The sequence below is a fragment of the Myotis daubentonii genome, chromosome 8 (assembly GCF_963259705.1).
Source record: "Myotis daubentonii chromosome 8, mMyoDau2.1, whole genome shotgun sequence".
In the NCBI taxonomy this organism is placed as follows: Eukaryota; Metazoa; Chordata; class Mammalia; order Chiroptera; family Vespertilionidae; genus Myotis; species Myotis daubentonii.
The window spans coordinates 22,641,652-22,660,083 of NC_081847.1; the positions used below are offsets into that span (position 1 = coordinate 22,641,652).

An 18,432-nucleotide genomic window follows, 5' to 3' on the forward strand; every position below is an offset into this window, starting at 1 on the left:
AGGCAGCTGGAAGCTAACATGAGGCTTGCTTGCTTCAGTGACGGAGGAAACCAACATTCCCTGCCTGCCGCTGCAGGCTCTTAGCTGCAACTCTAAGCAACTATGTTACAAATATAGAAGCTAAACAAAACCCCAGAAACCTGCTTTAGTTGCCAGGCTTCAGCCAGCAGGATTGCAACATTGTTTCAAATACAGAAGGTAAACAAAGGCCAGAAACCTGCTTTCAGCAGCGGAGGCCTAAGAGCTGGAGCCTCAGAGCTAAAGCTGGCCCAGAATAAAAAAAAAAAAGAAAAATAGGATCGGTTGGAAGCTTCAGTTATCTGCCAGCCTGAAAACAGCCCTCAGCCCCTCGCCCAGACTAGCCAGGCACCCCAGTGGGGACTCCCACCCTGAAGGGTGTGTGACCAGCTGCAAACAGCCATCATCCCCTCACCCAGGCTGGCCAGGCACCCCAGTGGGGACCCCCACCCTGATCCAGGACACCCTTCAGGGCAAACCAGCCGGACCCCACCCGTGCACCAGGCCTCTATCCTATATAGTAAAAGGGTAATATGCCTCCCAGCACTGGGATCAGCGGAGCCGCAAGGCCTCCCGGCACCGGGATCAGCGTGACAGGGGGCAGCGCCCAAACCCCCTGATCACCCTGCGGCTCTGTGTGTGACAGGCTGCGGTGCCCCAACCCCCTGATCGGCCCCGCTCTGTGTGTGACAGGGTGCAGCGCCCCAACCCCCTGATCAGCCCTGCTCTGTGTGTGACAGGGTGCGGCGCCCCAACCCCCCACCCCCCCACGGGCCCTGCTCTGTGTGTGACGGGGTAGAGCCATAACCTCCCCATCGGCCCTGCCCTGAGTGTGACAGGGTGCGGCACCCCAACCCCCTGATCCGCCCTGCTCTGTGTGTGACGGGGGCGGTGCCCCAACTCCCCTATCGGCCCTACTCTGTGAGTGACAGGGGGGAGCTCCCCAACCCCCTGATTGACCCTGCTCTGTGCATGACAGGGGGTGGCGCCGCAACCTCCCCATCGACCCTGCCTTGAGTGTGACAGGGGCGGTACCCCAACCCCCCAATCAGCCCTACCCTGAGCGTGACTGAGGGTGGCATCGCAACCTCCCGATCTGCCCTGCTCTGTGCATGACAGGGGCGGTGCCCCAACTCCCCAGTCGGCCCTGCTCTCAGCCCAACCAGCGGCTGCACCTAGGGATTGGGCCTTCCCTCTGCCACCCGGGAGCAGGCCTAAGCCAGCAGGTCGTTATCTCCCGAGGGGTCCCAGACTGCGAGAGGGCACAGGCCAGGCTGAGGGACCCCCCCTTCCCCCCGAGTGCACAAATTTTTGTGCACCAGGTCTCTAGTCTATATATATAAAAGCCTAAGCGACTGTCTGACCAGTAGTTATGACATGCAACGATCACCAGGGGGCAGACGTTCACAGCAGGAGCTGCTGAGCTGCGGTGACTTGGCAGCTGTGGTTCTCGGGTGATGCACCCAGAACCAGAGAGGAGGAAGCCCGATTCCAGGGTGCATCACCCAACCCCCACAGGCCAGGCTAAGGGACCCCACTTGGGCACAAACCCGTGCACTGGGCCTCTAGTGAGTTTATGAAAGTTGAGGTGCTATATCATATTATCTCCATTCAGGAGTCGATGTCCACAATCCTTTACCAGAGAAATCATACAGTTTATAAACAAAGAAAACCAGGTTTGTGACTTTAAAAATAAAAGGCATTAAGAATTTACTCCCATATTTATTTTATTTATAACATCTATTTTTTTTAAGTACAAATGGATTACCAACCTTAAACTGCTAACCACCAGGTCAAATGTATTTTCTCTGAAAGGAAGGAATTCTTCATCAGCTAAAACAGTGACAGTAGGAATTTCCGTTTCTAAGGTATTTTTCTAAGGAATAAAAAATAGAAGTTCAAAAACACATTTATAAAATCTCAATTAATACAATTACTGTTTGTTAAACCTAAGTCATGTTATATTTCTTGTCAGTTTCTATCTCTTCTGGGGGATAAAAGGGAGCCACAAAGAAGGCACTCAAAAAATATTTCTTAAATTACACTTAAGACCAGTCAAAAAACTGGTTAGCTGGTTGGCAAAACATAAATAGGACACTTATCTCACACCAAAACAAATCTCAGGGAGAACCAAGATGGTGGCATAGGTTAACGCCGGAGTTTGCTGCTTTGAACAACTACTTCAAAAGTGAAACCAAAAAACGGAAGGGACATCACCCAGAACTACAGGAACGCTGGCTGAGTGGAAGTCCTACAACTAGGAGGAAAGAGAAACGCACACGGACACTCAGAGGAGGCGCAGTGCTGAAGTCAAATTCTGAGGTGCGGAGTGCGTGGAGCGGGCTGGCGGCGGAGGGCGCGGTTGTTGTTTTCAATCGGGAGGGAGTCGCAGACTCTGAGCACCAGATCCGGGCGAGTCTTTAGGGACCCAGACCCAAACGGGAGAAGCGGGACTGTCTGGCTTCGGTCAGAGCGAGTGCAGCTTTCTCTCCGAGCTTTGCAGCGGGTGCTGGGACTCAGAGAGGCAGAGCCCCTTGGGACAGGACTGAGAGCCGCCATAACTGCTCTCTCCGGCCCACCCTGTTGATCCTGTGCGACCCGCCCTGCCCAAGCCCTGCACAGAGGCATTTGCCGGATAGCCTCAGGCAAAGGCTAGATTAGCACCTCCCTAGAGGACAGAAGTTCTCTCACTGCTGACACAGCTGATTCTCATAGCCACTTGGCCTGGAGGTCAAACCCTCCCTGGAATTAGCTACAACAATCAAGATTTATCTATAAGACTGCGAACAAAGACCACTAGGGGGTGCACCAAGGAAGCATAACAAAATGCGGAGACAAAGAAACAGGACAAAATTGTCAATGGAAGAAATAGAGTTCAGAACCACACTTTTAAGGTCTCTCAAGAACTGTTTAGAAGCTGCCGATAAACTTAATGAGCTCTACACGAAAACTAATAAGACCCTCGATCTTATATTGGGGAACCAACTAGAAATTAAGCACACACGGACTGAAATAACGAATATTATACAGACGCCCGACAGCAGACCAGAGGAGCGCAAGAATCAAGTCAAAGATTTGAAATGCGAGGAAGCAAAAAACATCCAACCGGAAAAGCAAATTGAAAAAAGAATCCAAAAATGCGAGGATAGGGTAAGGAGCCTCTGGGACAGCTTCAAGCGTACCAACATCAGAATTATAGGGGTGCCAGAAGATGAGAGAGAGCAAGATATTGAAAACCTATTTGAAGAAATAATGACAGAAAACTTCCCCCACCTGGTGAAAGAAATGGACTTACAGGTCCAAGAAGCGCGGAGAACCCCAAACAAAAGGAATCCAAAGAGGACCACACCAAGACACATCATAATTAAAATGCCAAGAGCAAAAGATAAAGAGAGAATCTTAAAAACAGCAAGAGAAAGAAACTCAGTTACCTACAAGGGAATACCCATACGACTGTCAGCTGATTTCTCAACAGAAACTTTGCAGGCCAGAAGGGAGTGGCAAGAAATATTCAAAGTGATGAATACCAAGAACCTACAACCAAGATTACTTTATCCAGCAAAGCTATCATTCAGAATTGAAGGTCAGATAAAGAGCTTCACAGATAAGGAAAAGCTAAAGGAGTTCATCACCACCAAACCAGGATTATATGAAATGCTGAAAGGTATCCTTTAAGAAGAGGAAGAGGAAGAAAAAGGTAAAGATACAAATTATGAACAACAAATATGCATCTATCAACAAGTGAGTCTAAGAATCAAGTGAATAAATAATCTGATGAACAGAATGAACTGTTGATTATAATAGAATCAGGGACATAGAAAGGGAATGGACTGACTATTCTTGGGGGGGAAAGGGGTGTGGGAGATGTGGGAAGAGACTGGACAAAAATCGTGCACCTATGGATGAGGACAGTGGTTGGGGAGTGAGGGAGGAGGGTGGGGCGGGAACTGGGAGGAGGGGAGTTATGGGGGGGGGAAAAAAAGGAACAAATGTAATAATCTGAACAATAAAGATTTAATTAAAAAAATAAAAAAAAAAAAAAAAAAAAAAAAACAAATCTCAGAAAGCTAAAAGTTTAAGTGGAATAACTGAAGCCACAGAAGTACTAGATGAAAATATTGGTGAACATTTTTATACTCTTTGATGAAAATGCATAAGTAAACATGACTCAAAAGGCAGAAACTATAAAGGAAAAGACTGATATGTTTGATGATAAATGAATCAAAAACTTCTAAAAAGCAATAAATAATGTAAACAACACACTTGGGGAAATATTTATGACATATATAATGAAAGATTAATATCCCGAAAAAATAAGCTAGAATAAAAGCACTTAGAATAAAAATATGTCAAGGGTAAAGTAGATAAAGGACAGGTATAGACACATCACAAAATTATAAAATTTACAAATTAAAAAATACTAATAGCCAAATATCAGTAGCCAAAAGACATCAACAGTGATTTGGTTGTACTAGTTATCAAAGAAATGCAAATAAAAATAACAAGATTCTACTTTCTGTCAGATTGACAAAGACAAAACAACTGGACGAATGTTGCCAAAGAGGAGAAAAGAGTACTTTCATTTAAAGTACTCTTAAATGGTTATTCAATCTTCCTAAGGTCTATCTGGAATCCATAAATTCTATTACTAGGAATTTATTGCAAGGGAGAAAATAAATAAAACACACAAATTGCTTTATATGATTACGTTCATCACAGTGTTGGTTATTAAGAAACTAGAAATATAACTGTACTACAATACAAATTTAGCTAAATAAACCATGGAATATTCATATATTGGAATACTACATATCCAATTTAAAAGACAGTATGTGTATGTCATTCACTGATATAAAAGGATGATAGTCTGTGAAAACATAGTATGTTAGCATAATACTGTTTGTATAAAACTGTACTGGGGACAGTTAAACATCTACAAAGATGGAGACCAAAATGTCACCAGCAGATGGCTCTGAGTGATGGATCTAGGGCAATGGTTGGCAAACCGCGGCTCGCGAGCCACATGAGGCTCTTTGGCCCCTTGAGTGTGGCTCTTCCACAAAATACCATGTGCAGGTGCACACATACAGTGCGATTGAAACTTCGTGGCCCATGCGCAGACGTCGTCGGTTTTCAGCCTGGGCGAGTCTATTTTGAAGAAGTGGCATTAGAAGAAGAACTTAACTGCTTTAGGTATCTGATAGATGAAACAAGTGTACAAGACGAGTGTGAAGGGAGAGTTGGAAGGGGTCGACCTCAGCGAACGTACCTCAATCAGATGGAGGGCGTTTTTAGCAAAGGCCAGCTTAGGAGTACCCTAATTAAGTTAATAACAATGTACCTACCTATATAGTTTAAGTTTAAAAAATTTGGCTCTCAAAAGAAATTTCAATCGTCGTACTGTTGATATTTGGCTCTGCTGACTAATGAGTTTGCCGACCACTCATCTAGGGGGATTTTTTTCCTTTATAGTTCCTGTATTATTTAGTTCTTTTTTGTGTTATTATTTATAATCAGAAAAAAAGAGTTATTTTCATCTCGAAGGAAATAAAAATAAAGAAACAAAAAACTAAAAATCAAACCAGGAGACCAAAAACCAACAATGTGTTAAAAAGCTACCTACCAAAGCATTTTCTGCTATGTCCGCTTGGAAAAACTTTCCAACAGTTTCCTGCAATAAAATAATAAAAGCTGATCCAATGTTACAAAAACAAACAAACAAAAATCCAGTAACAATAAAACAAATGTTGAAATTTCTAAAGGAGAATGTGATAGTTACAGATTAATTTTCAGCTGTGTAAGGGTATTTTTCTGCATAAAAGCATTATGATGCAAATACCTTAATAACACATATTAAGTTACAAAGATTTAAATATATGCACCCAACCTTATACTTAATCTATTTATATTTAATTAAATAAAGAGCACAGGTGTAACTAATCAACATCCTTAATTTACTCCACTGGGTTAGGCATATGTATTAACTTTTCCAAAGCATAATATGCCCTGAGCTAGTCCCCACTCTTCTTGTGCCACAAAAGGCTTGCGTTGGTTTTCCAGCCTTTTAGTTGTTCATCAAGAGCTTACAGAGTAAAGAAAAGATTTAACACAGACACTGAGGGGGGAGGGGGAAGAGAATAAGTGGCTTTCTTTTCCCTGTTTCACTTATCCTCCCTTCCTTCAAAGAGGATAGGATACCATATTTCTTTCCAATTAACACCTTCATGTTCTCTTTTCTCTAGGATCCAGCTCCCTCCATTACTATCTAAACCCATCTTCAATTTCTATCTTCTTGAAACAGCAGATGCCTCCCAATCTTGAAAAAATCTCCTTTAACCACCTTCAAGTTGTTTTGTTTGTAATCCACAATCCCACTTCTTACTAATGTCTTTCTCCTCAATTTCCACTTTCACTGCTCTATGAAGACTATTTCACTAACAACCTAAGGACCAATTACAGTCTATCTGCTCTCAGTCTTAGTTCACTTTACCTGTTAAGGGTCTCCTAGAAACATCACTGCTTTCTACTCTTGTTCCCCTCCTCTGCTAGATATGTCAATCCTTTCCACTTCACCCACATCCCCTTCTTAAAGAATTTCCCTGAAAAATAAAAAATAAAAAATAAAGAACTTCCCTTCCCACAACTTGGAAAGGTCAGCCCACAGTTACCTGGCCACCTGAGGACAACTGGTATGCAGATGAATGTTTAACTACAAGCTCTCCAAAAAGGGGGCCCTAAGTTGTAGTGTTTGCCAATTTGCATGGTGTAACTACTCCAATAGAGGATTTCATGCTACCAACGTGATGGAGCTAAATGTGGAATTGGGAAGAGATGTTACACAATAGGCTTTCACAAGCCAGCTCCAGTACAGTAATGCCAGGGGTGAAAATTAGGCCAACCAGACTATGTGTCCCTGTCCTTCACTCAAAAATGTAAACTAAGAGACTTGGAGTCAGGGTAGAAGTCCCCAGAGCTGGAACAGCATGTAGACTTGGGGTGGAAGCAGTGGAGTGCTGGTAAATATTTAATAACTGGCTGTTGGTTGGGGACTGCTTGGTAGCATTTGCCAACTTCCATGGTGCAAATACTCCCACAATGGCTGATTCCAAACTATCAATATGATGTCACTGACCACGGAGTTGGGAAGAGATACTAACCATCAGCTCTCATGAGCAAGTGTGAGCTAACTCCAGCACACCATTGGGTGTAGGTTACTCATATCAGGGCCACATGCATTGATGAACACCAGGGATAGAAGAGGTCAAAAAGGGGAATGGGAGGCATAAGTAATACTTTCAACAATAAAGATTTTTAAAAAATATTTTAAAAAGAGGAATCAATGAATAAGTCTTTTAGCCTGAGCAACCGGAAGAATTGATTTGACATGCCCACTATATCTAATCAGTCATCAAGTTTTGTGGATTCTGCTAGATCTCTCTCATACATACATCCCTTCCTGTATCTCTTGCAGCCTCCACACAGGTGGCAGGTCTTTAACTCTTCTGTCTGCACTGCCTTTAACGCAGCCCTCTAACTGGTCTATTTCTTATCATCTTCCTTCTTCAATCCTTCTTGCATACCATCCTAAAAATTAATCTTCCTCAAACATCCCTATATCACATCCTACAGTATTCTACCTCTGTGCCTTTCCTCCTGCCATGCCTTTACTTCCAATGCCTATCAAACACCAATTCAGTTTCTTTTAAATCCCAGATCAGATTCTGTACCCTTTTAGAGGTCTTTTACCACATGAACCCTTACTGATATTTTCTTTCCCTTAACTCCTGTTGCAGTTTAATAACTGTACCATTTCTGTGGCATTTACTACTATCAACAACAGTGGAGCCTCACACATATCCCTGCCTGTGTCCTGACTCAAGTGTATGTTTTTTTCTACTGTAAGTAGATTTTATATAAAAAATCCCAGTTTAATCTGTATCCATCAGTGGCTTATATATAGGGATTAAACTAATAAATGTCTTTATGGTTGAATTAGAAAGTGCAAAATAAAATGGTATAAACATTAATAAAGGATACTTATCACACTGAAATTAATATATTTTCTAGCTAAAATATTAGCTTAATCACATTCTTTAAATTTGAATTGTTAAAAATATATATTTTTATTGAGAATTATTAAAAACATGTGCACAAAGTAGAAATAAAGAGCAACATATCTTATATACATTTAAAAAGCTATCATTGGGAGCACTGTATAAAATAGATTCAAAGTAAAGAAAAACAACTTTAAGGAAAAATACTTAAGAGGGGACACAAAACAACCATTAGTTCAACCACCTAAAAAAAAATTATTAATTCTGATATAATCCAAATATAATTAAGAAATTCTTTCCTTAAAGTCAGCCAATTTTATTTCTCAAAGTAAATTAAATAATAAATATACCTTATTCAAATTTTGTGCTATGTAACCTCTTCCACAACCGACGTCCAAAGCAAGGGGAAAATCTCTAAAAAACAGACACAGAAGTTATGTTTTGTCTGTAATAATATAGTCCATAAAATAATTATTAAGATCTAATTTTGCTTGTAATTCACTAGGAACTAATTTGTAAGTGAATTCAACTTTCAAAAAGTATTATCATCTCTGTTTTCTGCCTTGCAAGTTGTAAGTACCAGAAAATATACCAGACAGAGAAAGTATATCTGGTCCAGCCATTCACAGGATCTCACAGTCAACTGGCTTTCCATATGGAATCCATGACAGTGGATTCAAAGAACAGATTTAGTGAGTGTATTTTAATTTGATAATATATACAGATAAAGAGTAAAAAGAAGTTAATGTAGATTAACATGAGCCCAGCTGGTGTGGCTCAGTGGTTGAGCATCGACGTATGAACCAGGATAGGAGGTCACGGTTCAATTCCCAAGTTGCGGGCTCGATCCCCAGTATGGGCTGTGCAGCAGGCAGCCGATCAATGATTCTCTCTTATCATTGACTAGAGGCCCGGTGCACAAAATTCGTGCCCAGCCTGCACCCTCTCACAGTTCAGAAGCCCTCAGGGGATGTCCAACTGATGGGTTAGGTCCGCTCCCCACAGGGTGTGGGCCTAAGCCAGCAGTTGGACTCCTTAGCACTGCCGTGGAGGCAGGAGAGGCTCCCACCACTGTCGCTGTACTCACCAGCCATGAGCCCGGCTTCTGCCTGACCGGTGCTCCCTCTGTGGGAGCTCACTGACCACCAGGGGGCAACTCCTGTGTTGAGTGTCTGCCCCCTGGTGGTCAGTGAGCATCATAGTGACTGGTTGTTCCGCGGTCGGGCTGAAACTGGCTCTCCAACATTCCCCAAGGGGTCCCAGATTGGGAGAGGGTGCAGGTCAGGCCAAGGGACCCCACCGTGCACAATTGGGGCCAGGGAGGGTCACGGGAGGTTGGCCAGCCAGGGAGGGACTGTGAGAGGGCTCCAGGGCATGTCCAGCCCATCTCGCTCAGTCCGATTGGCCGGACCCCAGCAGCAAGCTAACCTACTGGTAGGAGCATATGCCCCCTGGTGGTCAGTGCACGTCATAGCGACTGATCGACCAGTTGACTGCCCCCTGGTTGTCACTGCATGTCATAGGGAACAGTTGAATGGCCTTAGCATATCATTAGCATATTACACTTTGATTGGTCGAACGGCTGATTGGTCGACTGCACACTTAGCATAATAGGCTTTTATTATACAGGATGTTTCTATCTCTCCCTTTCCCTTTCTCTCTGAAATCAATAAAAATATATATTTTAAAAGAAAACACAAAAATATTCCACATACCTATCAGGAACATTCTAATTATTTCTACTTCTCATGACTTAGATGTCATCATATGAAATGCCATGAAATATCATATGTTAAACTAAAAACAAAAACACCAACTAAATAATAGCTCACTTTTATTGCAGTCTTACCCAGTTCAGAAGTATGCTAAGTGTTCAGAGTTCAGTAAATTAACCCAAGGTCATCCAACTAAAAACAGCAAAACTTGACTTCGGTCAGTTTGGATCCTTAACCAGAACCATTATCCCCTGTACTATGCTGTCTTCTCTAAATATACCATGTCATACTAAATCAGGACACATTTAATTGTAGGCCATAGGCTTATGAAAAATTTGTGACAAGAAAACTTAAAATTTTACTCACTAATAACATTTTTCCTATTGGAACCCAAAGAGTCCCTTTTCAAGTTCTGTTGAAACATATGTCAAAAATATAGAACACCAGTACACAACTGGAGAACCACCGGTGAAAGAGAACCATTTATTTACCTAATACCCTCTATTTTGATTATGAACACAGGTAGTGTGGCACTGAGAAGTACACAGGCTTTGAAACCAGAAAGACATGAGTTAGAATTCTGGGCCTGCAATTTACTGGCTCTGTGACCAGAAACAAGTGATTTGATCTTGCTGTATCTCAGTTTCCCCAAGCATAAAATGGAAAAGTTATTATCTCCCTCAGGGTTGGTGTAAAATTTTTAGTAAACAGTACATGTATTTAGGCTAGTACAAATGCTCAGCAGAAGTTAGTTATGAGTTATGATTATCACTGATTAAAACAGTATTAAGTGAGCCTCAGATAATGCAAAAAGGACCTTTACTAGTAATAATCTGTGGGATTCGTGGACACAGACAGTAGTGGGGTGAAGGCCTGGAGAGGGGAAGGGAGTGGAGAGGACAGAGGTCAATGATGGGAGGTGGTGAAAGGAGGACATCTGTAATACTTTCAACAATAAAGATAAATTTAAAAAAATAATCTGTGGGTTAGTTTTTAAAACTCATCACAAGATTATTGCTGACAATATAAACTACTCTTTCTAATACAAGAACATTAGTATAAGGACATTTAGACTGGCATTTTAAACTAGTGTCCTGGTGCACAGATTCGTGCACACTGAAAGGAAATTAATTAGAATACTTTAATATCGCTTTTTGTGTCTTGCTAATGAAAAGAAAATAGGATTCCACCAAGTCTCCTATCTACCTACTCCAGGACTTCTGTGAGGATCAAATGAGATGAGGCACGGGAAAATGCTTCACAAACCTTTGGTTAAACTGTAAAATATTTGCACCTGGCTATAAAGCAAGTTGGGTTCCTGGGCTGAAGAAACTCCAAGGAGGCTAGTTGCTAAGGAGAGGTAGCTGGGCGTTGCTACATAATGTCATTACCTGGCACCCACAGCCACTGTTTCTGGGCTGGGCTGGACTGTGGGCCACATTTTATGCCATGGGGTCTTGGCAGCAACGACTGTGATTTGGTGGGGTGTCGCTCTGGTGTGGTGGCGGGGCTGTGTCCCACTTGGGGAAAGCAGAGTGTTGGTTTGTCGGAGTCAGATCTGCGGTGCCATTTATTTTTAAACTAGAGGCCCAGTGCATGGAATTCATGCATGGGTAGGGTCCCTTAGCAGCTGCTGGCTGTCAACTGCTGGCTGGGGCCTCCCTTCCCCAGCTGCGGGCTGCCAGCCGGGGCCTTCCTTCGTTCAGCACCACCCCCTGGTGGTCAGTGCCTGTCTAAGTCCCGGTTGGTCGAACTCCCGCCATGGGAACAATTTGCATATTAGCTATTTATTATATAGGATGAACAGTGCATGTCATGGCAGCTCCTGCGTTGAGCATCTGCCCCCTGGTGGTCAGTGCACATCATAGCTACTGGTCAATGGACAGACACCTAGCCTTTTATATATATAGATCATTTAATTCCAAAGAGTTACTAGTTCTTTCTACAAACTGTTCTTTTTTCAATAGTATGACTTAAAAAAATTATTAAATTCACAGATTTTGAAAATTTGTTTAATTTATTAAATCATAAATGGCCTAAAGTTCAGGCAAATAAAATGACAACAGTATAGAGAATTAGCTATTTTTTAGATCTTTAAAATAATGGAACTAATGAAACAGATGAAATAGGGGCAATTATTTGTAACAATGAAGCTTTTTTTAAAAAAATATTTTGATTTTTTACAGAGAAGGTTAGATCTTTAAAATAATGGAACTAATGAAACAGAGGAAATAGGGGCAATTATTTGTAAGAATGAAGCTTTTTTTAAAAAAATATTTTGATTTTTTACAGAGAAGGGAGAGGGATAGAGAGCCAGAAACATCGATGAGAGAGATCGATCAGCTGCCTCCTGCATGCCCCCTACTGGGGATGTGCCCACAACCAAGGTACATGCCCTTGACCGGAATCGAACCTGGGACCCTTCAGTCCGCAGGCCAACGCTCTATCCACTGAGCCAAACCGGTTCGGCTGAAGCTTTTTTTTAACCTTGTGAAATTAAATCATCCCAACACTATTAAGTAGCAAGGATATAACTAAAATATGATTGAAAGAGTTTGTGATTTTACAAAATTCTCTTTTTTATACACAAATGTAATAAATTCATCCCATATTGGTCTAATTTAATGATGTTTTTTAAACAAACAAAAACGCACAAAAAGTGATTTACTAACATCACAGAGTAATTCTACGCAAAGATGTGGTTCCCACCATCCTATACAATAAAAGCCTAATATGCTAAGTGTCCGGTCATCTGTTAACCAATCAAATAGTAATATGCTAATGATATGCTGCTTAACTGCTCGCTATGACGTGCACTGACCACCAGGGGGAAAATGCTCCAACTGGTAGGTTAGCTTGCTGCTGGGGTCCGGCTGATTGGGACTGAGCGAGACAGGCGGGACACGCCCTGGAGCCCACCCACGGTTCCTCCCAGGCTGGCCAACCTCCTGCATCCCTCCCCGGCACTGATTGTGCACCAGTGGGATCCCTTTGCCTGGCCTGCGCCCTCTCACAATCCGGCACCCCTCGGGGGATGTCAGAGAGATGGTTTCAGCCTGATCCCGCAGGCCAGGCTGAGGGACCCCAGTGGTGCACAAATTCATCCACCGGGCCTCTAGTGTAGTTATAAATTTGAATCTGTAAAGTTTTTACTATGCCTAATATAGAGCAATATCCACCGAGATTTTAATAATTACTTAAAGAAAGTGTTCTTTTCTCAAATCTGCCTCTATATAATTATCATAGAACAGCTATTGCCATTAAGAATACTTAAGATAAAATAGCCAAATTCTCTTCTAGCCTGATTGGAAAACAAATCTAGGTAAACTCTCCTTTGCTTAGATGATAAAGGATTCTGTTGCTATTTTTAGTTAAACTTTTTTTTTTAAATATATATATTTTTTAATATATTTTATTGATTTTTTACAGAGAGGAAGGGAGAGAGATAGAGAGTTAGAAACATCGATGAGAGAGAAACATCCATCAGCTGCCTCCTGCACATCTCCTACTGGGGATGTGCCCGCAACCCAGGTACATGCCCTTGACCGGAATCGAACTTGGGACCTTTCAGTCTGCAGGCCGACGCTCTATCCACTGAGCCAAACCGGTTTCAGCTTTAGTTAAACTTTTAAAGCTAGGTTTAGTAAATATTAAAAATTCACATGCAATCAATTTTTTCAAAAAATATATTTTTTATTGATTTCAGAGAGAGGAAGGGAGAGAGATAGAAACATCAATGATAAGAATCATTGATCAGCTGCCTCCTGTACTGGATACTGAACCTGAAACCCAGGCATGTGCCCTGATTGGGAATCGAACTGTGACTTCCTGGTTCATAGGTTGAGGCTCAACTGCTGAGCCACGCCAGCTGGCTGCAGGCAATTCTTTATCTCCATTTTTGGAGCTATTTTTCCATTACTGGCTTTTGGCTAGGTCAAGTAGATCAGTCATTCAGGCTCAGAGGGAAGCTACGCCTTTTGCTTCCCATTCATTTTTTCTTTAAGCAACAATGAAGAACACTTGCTCTTCTACACATGAAAAAGAAGAGACTTAGAGAGGGATTAAAATCACTAATGCTAGTAATAAATTCGTCCAGATTCTGTCATTCCAGATATCAAACCCTCATCATTTAATCTCTCAAGTCTCCAGTCAAAGTTGATTGTATTTTGTTATGTATTTATCATCACCAACCTGGCTATGTCATATACACGGTCCGCAATCCGACTTCCAACCTGAAGGATTGAAGAGACAATGATGTACACGAGTTAGGATGAGTAGGTTTAACAGAGAAATAACACTCTTTTTCTAGTATTTAACAATCCATAAGTTATTTATATTTCAACATGTTTGTAAGTACTTTATCCCCTTTCAATGTGACCATAGCAACTTTCTTTTCAAATTCTAAATAGGAACATAAGAAATAAAAATATCCCAGGAAAGAAATTGAGGCAAATTTCTTCAGAATTCAAGTAAAGAAAAATCAAGACTAAACATATTCTACATATTTTATATTTGTGTGTGTATGTGTGCCATATATATGTATATAGCTTTTATATTTCATGTGCTATAAAAGCACAAGAATGAAAATCAACAGGAACATAATAGAAACATTAATTATCCACAGATATTAGCATATAGTATATAAAAGTAAAAAAGTATTTAATTAGCTGGGGTGTATTACAGGTCAATATGTAAACTTAATCACTCAATTAAAAACTCTATCATTTGATGACAAATAACAAAGTCTGTAGAACTCCTAAATGAGTAAACAACTTCCCTGTGCAATGTTTGCCAATTAGAAAAAGTCAGCCAATTCTGAAGAAAACTGCAATTCCCACTCCTTCCCTAGCCCCATCCTAATTTAAAAGAGGTCATAAAAAAGGTGCCTTCTTTTGCTGGGCTAGCTTCATCTGGCAGAAATGAATGCAGGAGGCTAGTATTCCCCACAATCTATACATTCCCTCATAAACACCCCAGAGTTTCTAGTAGGACCTGAAAGTTTAGAACATATGTATATCTGTTGGGGGGTAGGAGTGGAGAAGGGAGGAGGTACAGCAGAAGTCTTTTCCCAGAGTCCACTTTGGACATTATGCCCAATATGTATAACTTGTATTTATTGTAAAAAAAACTCTCATATGCCCTAACTGGTTTGGCTCAGTGGATAGAGCGTTGGCCTGCGGACTGAAAGGTCCCAGGTTCGATTCTGGTCAAGGGCATGTACCTTGGTTGCGGGCACATCCCCAGTGGGGGGTGTGCAGGAGGCAATTGATCGATGTTTCTCTCTCATCGATGTTTCTAACTCTCTATCCCTCTCCCTTCCTCTCTGTAAAAAATCAATAAAATATATTTTTTAAAAAAAACCTCTCATATACTTTGTTTCATTTATTGTAGTCCTGTACATTGGCCAGGCCTCAGTCTAATTGTAATACAGGAGCTTTTCGTGGAGAAGGCTGGCTAGGAATGTCAATCCTCTGCATGTCATCATGAACTCTGAGAAGATAATCAATGATCAGATCAGGCCAGGGCTTGCACAGAGCTCTGACCAAAGTAGGAGTTCCGTGTTTGTTACTTGACTTCTATTTTGCTCGAGCCCTAAAGAAACAACTACACAGGCCTCAGCTTTGTACTGTCTATTCAGAGCGTAGAAAGCCCTCAGTCTCTAGTCTACCTGGGCTGAGAAGAGGAGGTCTCTCAAACCAGCACAGACAAACGAGAGATCTTAATGTATCTTAGTTTGATCTTCACCAAACAAAAATCAGATCCTACCACTCCACTGCTAAAATCCTTCAACCGCCTCACATTCCTCTACAGCAGCGCTGGCCAATAGAAAAACAGTAAGAGCCACGTGTGTAGTTTAAATTTTCTTAGTAGCCACTTTACATTAAAAGAAACAGGAGAAATTAACATATTTATTTAACCCAATATATCAACAATATAATTTCAACATGGAATCAATATAAAAAGTTATTAGTGAAATATTTTACATCCTTTTCCATAGGTCACTGAAATCCAGTGCACTTTATGGACTAGCCATATCTGAAGTGCTCAGTAGCCACATGTGGCCAGAGATTACCATATTAAATGGGGAGAAAACCCGAAGTCCTTACCCCTTTTGGCTCTTACAACCTGGGCTCACCCTGCCCTCCTCTCCCACACTCTCACCAGGGGCCTCAACGAGGTCCTTTCGGCCTCAGGCGCTCTGCATTTGTCTTTCCCTTTGCCTGCAAGGCCTTCCTCCCCAGATCTCAGGGTAGATTATTATTATTTTTTTTTAAGAGTATTGGTTTTCTTTTTTTAAAAAAAATATTTTTACTGATTTCAGAGAGGAAGGGAGAGTGTATAGATAGAAACATCAATAATGGGAATCATTGATCAGCTGCCTCCTGCACGCCCCCTACTGGGGATTGAGTCCGCAACACGGGCAAGTGCTCGTGACCAAAATAGAACCTGGGACCCTTCTGTCCGCAAGCGAAGCTCTATCCACTGAGCTAACGAGCTAGGCTCAGGGTGGATTCTAATGCCTCATCAGATCGCCTGTCATGTCGATGACCTTCCCTGACCATCGCAGTCACTATACCACTTCACTTTATTATCTCACCTTACTTCTTAGCTGACATCAATTTTTTGTTCACTGTCTCGCCTCCTACAAGAATGAAATCTACGGAGGGCAGAGGTCTACTTTGCCCTGGACATATCTATAATTCAAGCAATATGAATGAATGAATGAATGAATGAATGGGTGAATGTGCACCTTGCAAATATCCGAGCCCAGCCTTTCCGTGATTAGAGCAGAGGCCCAGAAAGGCAGGGCGCTGCTCAAGGTCACGCGGCGAGATGGGGTCGGTCGGACCCGGCCAGAGCTTCGGACTGAAGCCCAGGCTCGGCGCCCCCACCCCGCCCCGCGGACTCACCTCCTCCTTCAGGTACTCAAACTTCATAGGCTCGGGCTGCCGGGCCGCCCAGTTCTTCTGTTTCCTCTTCAAATCGCGATCGAAGATATTTAGGGCTCTGGGTGAGGCGCTGCCCGGGGGAGAGACGCCAGAGGCGACCTTTCGGACACCAAGGTTCTTCCCCGGGACCCCAGCCACCGAAGGTCGCCGCCACCCGAGCCAGAACCGGGTCAGCGACAGCATCTCCCGGAATGGTGCCATTTGCTAGCGCGCCTGTCGCGCGCATGCGCCGCCGCAGCTTCGGCGACTACTGTAGAGCTCTTCGCGGAGGGAAAGCGGAGGTAGTTTGGCCCAGGTCGCCTGCCATTGCGGCGGAGCGTCACGCAGAGGATTGTGGGTGCGGTCCCACGTGAGGCTCGGAGAAGGCTCCCAGGAGGTGAGTGGGGTAGGGTTCTCCCGGGACTGTGGAGGGGGCTGGACCTGCCTGTGACAGGAATCGTGAGGGATGTTCCCTTCTTCCTTGCTTTCCGGCCTCATTTGTCAGACTCCCTGGGTCCTTCCCAGGTCCTGTGGCAGAGTCCTGAGACTTGGGAGCTGGGAAGGAGACCCTCGTTCCGGGCCACCCTGGTGTTCTCCGCGTTAGAGGGTGGGTGTCAGGGGAGGGGGGACACAGCTGAGGGCGTCCGTCCTAGGTGAGGTCGGGCCGCCTTCCCCGCTCTGGATATCGGAGGTGTGCCCAATGCTCTCCTTCTAAGCGTGTGTCTGCGTTACCTCTGGTCGTTGGATGAGATGGTACCCACCTCGTAAGGCTGTTCAAAGGGGTCAATGCTTTAACACATCTAAAACTCGCAGACCACCACCTGGCACTCTGTTATTCATACTACTTTTTTAAAAAATATATATATTTTATTGATTTTTTACAGAGAGGAAGGGAGAGGGATAGAGAGAAACATCCATGAGAAACATCGATCAGCTGCCTCTTGCACGCCCCCTACTGGGGATGTGCCCGCAACCAAGGTACATTCCCTTGACCGGAATCGAACTCTTGACCCCGGGACGCTCTATCCGCTGAGCCAAACCGGCTAGGGCATTCATACTACTTTTAAGTGTGCGCGAGGGTTATTGAAACCTATGATTTTTCTTGGCGTATAAATATGGTTTTAAAATTTTAGGGTAAAAATACAGCTGTGTCGTCAAGCCTTGCTTTTTTGGAACAAAGCACCGCTATCCTGTTTGGTTAGTTACCTTTTGCTCTTAATAACCAATGGCTTTGGACTCTACAAAATTTCAAATCGAGAGATACTAAAACATTAGTGACTATTTTCAGGAAACAGTGCTAATTACATACACACGTATTCTAATATGTTAGGGGGCGGAGCGGGATCAGCCCATTTGGGCCTTGGTCACTTCTAGAATAAGAAGTCGTAGGAAGACATGATATTTATTAACTAGAGTGAGACTGCCTGGTTCTTGAAGGATGGTCGGACCTAAAGAGGGAGCTTTGTGAGCTAAACCCGACTTGATTTTGGTCTGTTTTGTTAGGAGGTTAGCCTTGTAGAACTAAAGGCTGTTTGTCATAACATGATTGACAGAGTGAGTGGGACCAGAATGTGAAGAAAAAAATGAGACCAGTTGGGAATCTTAACTACATTAGCTTTTAACTTGTAATGCATACAGTTATACAAACAGAAATAGAGAAATTCTAAGTGAGTACAGTTGGTTAGTAAGCATTTGTCCCAGAATTCTTCTTGCTTT

General features: G+C 42.8%; 2 protein-coding genes across 19 annotated transcripts in view; one reads left to right on the forward strand and one right to left on the reverse strand.

Moving 5' to 3' along the window:
• The window catches only part of NDUFAF5 (NADH:ubiquinone oxidoreductase complex assembly factor 5), a 32,279-nt gene extending 15,341 nt beyond the window's left edge, over positions 1-16,938 (reverse strand). For 7 of the 15 annotated variants that reach the window (XR_009454028.1, XR_009454027.1, XR_009454029.1 and 4 more), the window contains exons 1-5: positions 16,699-16,938; positions 13,979-14,019; positions 8,423-8,486; positions 5,642-5,689; positions 1,791-1,894 (exon numbers count right to left, since the gene is read on the reverse strand). Coding sequence is in view for 6 of the 15 variants with exons in the window: in XM_059705513.1 (XP_059561496.1) it covers positions 1,791-1,894; positions 5,642-5,689; positions 8,423-8,486; positions 13,979-14,019; positions 16,699-16,938 (497 nt within the window). In the remaining 9 variants the exon portion in view is untranslated. Of the gene's footprint in view, positions 1-1,790; positions 1,895-5,641; positions 5,690-8,422; positions 8,487-13,978; positions 14,020-16,698 lie in introns of those variants that run through there. The other 8 variants (XM_059705524.1, XM_059705520.1, XM_059705523.1 and 5 more) reach the window with 7 other exon arrangements.
• Positions 16,939-16,974: 36 nt separating this feature from the next.
• Positions 16,975-18,432, forward strand: part of ESF1 (ESF1 nucleolar pre-rRNA processing protein homolog) — a 66,447-nt gene continuing 64,989 nt past the window's right edge. The window contains exon 1 of one of the 4 annotated variants that reach the window (XM_059705509.1): positions 16,975-17,113. The gene's annotated coding sequence lies outside the window, so the exon portion shown is untranslated. Of the gene's footprint in view, positions 17,114-17,143; positions 17,324-17,371; positions 17,499-17,892; positions 17,914-18,432 lie in introns of those variants that run through there. The other 3 variants (XM_059705510.1, XM_059705511.1, XM_059705508.1) reach the window with 3 other exon arrangements.